General features: G+C 49.1%; 1 protein-coding gene across 1 annotated transcript in view; it reads left to right on the top strand.

Moving 5' to 3' along the window:
* The first annotated feature begins 2,312 nt into the window (after positions 1-2,312).
* The window catches only part of IGDCC4 (immunoglobulin superfamily, DCC subclass, member 4), a 63,781-nt gene continuing 59,096 nt past the window's right edge, over positions 2,313-6,997 (top strand). Inside the window, exons 1-2 of the mRNA XM_010572314.1 lie at positions 2,313-2,337; positions 3,874-4,203. Coding sequence (XP_010570616.1) covers positions 2,313-2,337; positions 3,874-4,203 — 355 coding nt within the window. The remainder of the gene's footprint in view (positions 2,338-3,873; positions 4,204-6,997) is intronic.

Genomic DNA, 6,997 nt, shown 5'->3' with positions numbered 1-6,997 from the left:
GTATTTGGACATACATTTATAATCTCAAAGCTGCTACTGTCCGCCTTGGAATAGCTCAGCAGTTTGCCGGGCTTAGTGGAATTTAGTATGAACTCTGCTGGTTACCTCCAACTGGCTGGGCACAGACTGCACTGTTCTTCTCTCCTCACAACTCACGACTCTGCTTTTGGCCCCTTTTCCCCCAGAAAAGTATTTTGAGATGTTCTCAGTTGTGTTGGGTCATTTCTGGGTAGTCAGTAGAGCTGAAAACTTCCAGTTCTGCCAGGCTTTGATGCATGAAACTACATCCAGGAGGAGCCAAAGGCAAAAAGCTCTCCAGCTCCAAAGCACAGATCTGTAGCCGAAACACCTGCCTTGAACTGATGCGTGGAAAGACCTTCTGGCTTCTGACTTGGAAGCCCACCTCTGTGTTATTATCGATGTCCATTGGAGTAGTTGTATTTGCTGTATGAGGCAGGTGGCTGTTCTGGGTAGTCTTCACTACATTCGTTACAGCATTACCTCCAGCAGGTAAGAGGGTGAAGGCGAGCAGAAGGCTATGTGAGTGTGTGGCTGTATATTTAAGCAGGGTCGTATCCATTTCTTTCACTATACGAAGAAGAATGGAGGTTGGAAATAGTCAGCAGCTTCTGTAAGCACTTAACATTCCTGATTTCATTTGTCTTTGATCTCACTTCGAGTAATTTTACTCTCTTCTGATCCTTTGCCTTGAAGGGTCTTTTATCTCATTGTCAGGCTTGCTAATTTAGTGCAGTGTTTTGAACCTCCTATGTTTCCAGAGCCTGGAAGGTATTTTTTCCTTAATCAGGGAGTGTTTATACAGTTCTTTGAACATCTTAGGACAAGACTCGGAGTGGGGCTTTTTCCAATGCCGAGTCTGGGTCCTGGGTCCTGCTTCTCCAAGTGATATACAGGAGTGCCTGGCATGGAGCAGGAGCCCATGGAGAAAATGAAGGCAGGAGGACATCCCGTGTGTGTGGTGGCAGGGTGCAGGTGGGATGCCCAGCATGCAGAGCCAGCTGATTCCACGTGGCTGTGCCCACCCAGCCCTGCTGCATTACAGGAGAGTTGGTGTTGGAGGAGGGTAAGAGTAGGCACAGGCAACATTGGTGCCCATAATGCTGGTGCTGCGCAAGAGCTGCCCGAGATGCGTTGATGTGTAAAGGAGGAGTTGCGGGGGAAGATGCAGAGAGAAAGCTGGAGCTGTCGGCTAATGGGTCTGACTTGTGACCTGAGTTAAGTCCTTGTCTCCTCAGTCTCTACTTGGGCTTCTAAAGACAACAAATTTAAGAAAAGTCAAAGGATTAAGACTTTAGCCAACAAAGTTTCAACATCTTTTGAAATAAGCTCTGCATCACATGCCTCAGCCTTTGCCTTAGCAGCCCTACCTCCCTGGAGGCGGTGTATACACACAGGCTGACTAAGCCCCGTGTGACATGCTGCCAGGAGCAGCTACTTCAGGGAGATCCCTTTAGAGAAGTGTCTGGGTTGCTGCTTCTCCATGGATGGGGGTTCTCACAACAGTGATGTGGCTCTGAGTGTGCCTCCTGTCCTTAGCTCAGCTGAGTTTTCCCCAGCCTCAAACTGTTAACCTTCTGTGTTTGGCCATGTCACCTTCTGCACATGTATTTGGTGGTAATTTGATCTGTGCTTAACTTCTCCCTATTTCATACAGGTTTTTTTTGTACCAGCTGTCTTGGATAGAAGTCTTACAGTGGCAGTGTCTTTCCAGAGCATTTGGGGCAGCCTTTCAGCTTTGTGTTCCCCTACTTCTAGCCTCCTGTGGAGCCAGTGAGTGAGTTTTGTAGCTTGCTCAAACGACTAATCTTCCCTAGGAGACATGAACAGGCAGAATTGCCCTTACAGGAGGGCATTTGCTGAAAGTCCCTGTGTAGTGGCATTCCTCAGCTTGCTCCTTGGCCTGAAGGGGGCTGGGCAGCAAGGAACCTGCCAGGGCTGTGCTGGCTGACAAATCCAGGAATTACATTGCGATGTGTGCACATTGGGAGCACGATGATGTCTGCTGCTTCCTGCTGTGCCTTCTTCCTGCAGAGTGTGAGTTAGCAGCACAGTGGAAGCATCTGTGTGGGAAGACCCTAAATCCAGGGACTGGCAGGCAGCTCTGTGTTGGTGGTAGCTGCCCCTTTGTCATGGGGTACAGTGCCTGGCTTTTGTGCTGGCTGCATAGCATGGTGTGAAATGGGCATCTCTGCATCCTGCCGGGGTTTGGCTTTGGGGGCTGGGAGATTGTCCCCTGGATGTCCTAGTGAAGATGATGGTGCTTGGGGCAGGGTCTGTTCTGTCCTGTAATGATGGCAATCAACATGCAGCAGACGGGTAAGATTCTGGTGTAGCCTCCTCATCACTGAAGGGACATAGCTGGCCAACATCAGGTTCTTGGTGGTCATTCTGCAAACCAGCAATGATGGCAAACCTGACAAATTCCTGTCCCCACGGGCTTGGGTGGGCACTGAATCAGCCTTGCTTGTGGGCAGGATTAGGCCCTTCCTTTCAGGGGCACCTGCAGTTTCCGGCACACGCCTTGAAATAATTCCATCTCCCTGCATGTGTAATTTTGCGTGTCATTGCCCCTAATTGCATGCTTAACACACACTCTTTTAAAATGTAGCCCTTTTATCAGCAGTAGGTAGTAGCGGGTTTAATAGGGTGTTTGAATTCCTATAAAATTAATCTGTAGCCTTCTGCGATAGGAGACGGGCAGGGAGCCATGTGGTTCATATCCAGTGTTGATAAACTTGTTATAGAGGCAGGAAACATTTCTGATTGGAGCAGTGACAAAATAATTTGGAGTGGAGCCATAAAAAGAGTGGATGGTGGTGGTTTGAGCACAGCAGAGATTGAAATTGCTGGTGTGTGGAAGCAGTGCTGCCAGCTAACATTGACTTAGTGTCTCTGGAGAACTCTAACAGCAAATGCATTTTATTAATGGCAATATTCTTTTAGGAAATGCTGAGCCTTTTTTCAGAGGTGGAGCTCTCCTACAAGTACATGGGTTGGAAATCAGCCAGACCAAGACCTCTTCAGCTTAGCTTGCTGCTGGTCACTGCTCTGGTGTCCGGCTGCAGCAGACAGATTGCCTAAGGGCATGTTCTGGGTACTGGCCACCTGCAGCTGGAATATCCTTTTCTAGTGGGGAAAAGCCATCCATCCATTCCCATTCTGGATTCACCTATATGGGATAAAACACTCAGAGACAGCAGGTGGCATTTTTAGCCGTTCTTTTGTTGTCTTTCCTTTGAAATGAGTTTCCCAGTACACGAACATCAGTGGGAGATGCTGTCTTTCAGGATTCCCAGCTGGGCTTGAGCTCTTACTGCCAGTTTGCCCTGAGGGGGAACTACTCCAACCAAGTTGTGATCATTGGCATTGGGATGCCAAGCTGGGCTTGAATACCTTTGCTTGCACTTAGTTGTCTTGTGGAGGTTGATCAGCCTTGGAGCAGGCTCTGGTATGCAGGCAGGTGAGGGGGACCCCTCGCTTGTCATGGGCAGCCATGGCAGGTTGGGGCCCTTGCTGCATCTTCTGTGCTTGTTGTCACTTCACCTTCTTCCAGTTGTTCTTCTTTGCTTGAATCCAGCATGGAAAAAGTAAGTGTGGACAGAAGGGGTGGCTGCTGGGTACAGTGCAGGGTGGCAGAAATGGTGGAGGTTGTGCAGCCCTAGGGATGTGTGATGGAGAATGCAGTGCACAAGTGTTGTAGGAGGTGCTGGTCACCTAACAGGGCTGAATTTCACCTGTTTCAGTCAATTTCACCACACTCATGGAGAACTGTGCTTCCTTCGCTGTGTAAAGCTGGGATGTGATTAAACCGAGGAAATCAACCCCCGCTGCAATGCTGTCTTTTCTTTACAGGGAGGCTGTTGGAAGGGGATTCTCTGGAGCTGAGCTGTAGTGCTGGTCCTGCAAAGGTGATACTGGAGCCAAACCAAGTCGTGGTTTTGGACTGTAACCTGGCCCCTGTTGAGCAGGTGATCAATATCACGTGGAAGAAGAATGGGTTTCCATTAGTGGAGCAGGAACATCTCCATGTGCTTCCAAATGGATCACTCTTCATCTCATCCCAGGCTGTGGCAAAGGACAGTAAATATCCTGAGAGGGCTGGTGCTGAGGGTAATTACTCCTGCGTGTCTCACAGCTCCTTAGGGGCTGTCACCAGTCAAACGGCTGCAGTCAGATTTTCAAGTAAGTGTTGGGGTTTTTTGTTTTGTTGATTTTCTTTTTTTTCCCCTTCCTGGTGTTTATACAGACCATCTGCCTCCCAGAGAGTTTGAGAAGAAGTGTCTATGAAGCGAAATTCTATTAATGATGTGTAGGTGGGATTTGGGATAGTTCACAAATAAGCAGTGGTGTCTTTCTGTTATCCCACTGTTAACATCTTGTGTAACTCTCCCAGGTAAGTGCCATCAGCCATGAATTAAAAACAGGACCCTCCTCACTCTCCAAAAGACAGTGCTTGTTTTTGCAGGGAACTTGACACTTCAGAGCCCTAAGTGCAGCACCCTCTGCCTAGGGAGGTGGCTGTGGGGGTCTGGCTATGACAGCTCTGGCTCTCCTGGCCAAGACTATTATGGGCTTGTTGCCCCAGTGACATAGATAAGGAGCACTGCCCTGAATCTGTGAGCGCTGACTGAAGCTAAGGGGCTGGGTGATTAGGAAGTGGTTGGGCAGAAGCACCCATTGCTTTTCCTCTGCATGAGTCACCTCTGGATGCTGTGTGCAGGAATGCACCTGCATTACTTGCGTGGGGACAGCTGGAAGGACTGGCTGTGTTTGGGACAGGGACACTTGCATTGGTGTGCTATGTGCTCCCAGCTTGGCTGTGCTGAGCTCTTTATCCCATCCACACCTCAGAGATGGCAGTGGGTGGCCTGCAATTCTGTCCAGATCAGGATCTGCCCTGAGTGAAGAGTGTGGATACACTGAGTTAATTGCCAAGAGACAGTCAGGTGGAAGTGGGTGGTCACCTGAGGGGCAAAAAGCGCTGGAAACAAGCGAGGCTATACTTGGGTGGTCCAAATTTCCCTTTGGCCCTGCTCTCAGTGGCTTGCTTAGATCTTAACAGGCTTCTAGGAGCACCTAGTACACTCCCTGTTTGGAACGTCTGGTGACACTGACAGCTTTACTGTGTCTGAATACAGCCTTATGAAAATGACAAAGACTGTGGACATAGCTGGGAACTGATGCACCAAGGGAGGCCTTGGGATCTTTCATCTTCTGTGCTGTGAGGCCATGACGGACAGGATGTTGGATGTCTCCCCTTCTGATGGCTTTTGTTTGTGAAAGCTTAGCTCTGCCTTTAGCATGGTGAGTAGCGGAAGAGCAGGAGCTTAATCTTTGGGAAAGCGACTTATCTGATGAGAGCCCAGGCTGGTGACTTTAGTGAGCAGGAGTGTTGAGGCTCTCTTTGTGCCTGGTGGAGCCGAGGGAGGTACCAGGGTCCTGGTGGGGACAGATGCACTGAATTTCAGTTCCCAAACATGCTCTCTTAAAGCACAGTGCTGCTGATTTTAGGTGTGGGAGGAAAACAGGTAAGCCAAAACAGTTTTACAATGCTTTGGTGCCAGTGAGCATGTCCTAGCACAGAAGGATGTGTCCAGCACCCTGCTTTTCAGCTGCATTATGCAGCAGGACAGCAGTGTGCTCGGGGCTTCCGGATGAGGAAATCTTTGTGCATCAGCATGGTCTGAAATGCCTACAATGAGATCCTCTCCTCCCACAGAGACCAAACTAGACTGTGGCATTGGACTTGTGCTCCCAGGAAGCCTTCTACCATCATCTCTTTCTGTGTCTGACAAATCTTGCCAGGTCCCCATGGCTAGGCAGGACCCAGAGCTCCTGGCCCCATGGCTGCCTCTCCTCCCCTCTTCTCTCTGATGCAGGTTACTGGGCTGTTCTTGTCCTTGACTTTCTAATGGCACATTTGAATGGTGTTGGCAATGTCAGAACTGCAAAAGAGGGAGTTTGAACTGAAATGGGCAGGCAGAGCAGGGTAACCTTTTCTGAAATCTTTTTGCTAATCTGAAAGTTTCCCTCCTGACGTCCCAGTTCTTGGTGCTGGGCCTGAAGAGCTGGGTGCAATGCAAATGAGGAGCTGATCAAATACTTTCCAGCCTGTCCTGCTGTGACAGGGTGGTCTGGTCTTGTAAGGACTTGGAAAAGCTCTTCTGTAAGGAACTGAGAGCAAGTTAAACTGGGGAGCTGCAGGGAGGAGGTCATAGCCCTGAGCAGAGAGGATGGTAGCGCTGGGAATGTGCTCTAGGTCTTATGCACTGGATTTGGCTGTGCACATCAGCTCAGCTGACTCCAGGTCACTGTTGGTGTCTTCTGGGTTCCCTGGTGAACAGTCAGCACAATGTGGGGAGGAGCACGGAGGGGACTTGGTGAGTTTGATGCTGAGCAAGGAATGTTGAGACCAGGGCAGAGCCAAGCAGCTATAGCTCCCTCAGTAGCTGGTGAATGCAGTAGGTGCTGCTGGGTTTGCTCAGATGTTTCCAACAGGCAGAATTTACCCCATCTCAGCACGGTGGAAGTCTCTGAACTCCAGGGGAAACTCCAGACAAAGAAGAGCAGTATGGAGGCTCGAACAGACGGCTGTCTACATGACAAAGAATCTGTGGCTCCACTTGGTGTCAGGACTGTCTTGTGAGGTGAATATCCCTTTATAATAGAAGAGATGAAAGAAAGGGCTCTTCAGGCTGTTTTTCCTTTCGATCTCCGAGAATGATGCTCCAAGATCTGAACCACTAACTCTTTGCACAGTGTTCAAGAATAATATTCCTTTGTATTCAGGAATGGCTCCTGGAGCTATTTTAAGTGTGTGAGTGCCAATAAATGATTCCTTGACCTACCAAACAAATGCACATACAGTAACATTTCTCTCTAGTACAGTGACTTATGTAAGTAGAATCATAGAATCATTTAGTTTGGAAAAGACCTTCAAGATCATTGAGTCCAACCATCTTCCATGCCCACTAAA

This window comes from Haliaeetus leucocephalus, unplaced genomic scaffold (genome assembly GCF_000737465.1).
Source record: "Haliaeetus leucocephalus isolate CR32 unplaced genomic scaffold, Haliaeetus_leucocephalus-4.0 Scaffold339, whole genome shotgun sequence".
Taxonomy (NCBI): Eukaryota; Metazoa; Chordata; class Aves; order Accipitriformes; family Accipitridae; genus Haliaeetus; species Haliaeetus leucocephalus.
This window is presented reverse-complemented; position numbering and strand designations above follow the sequence as displayed.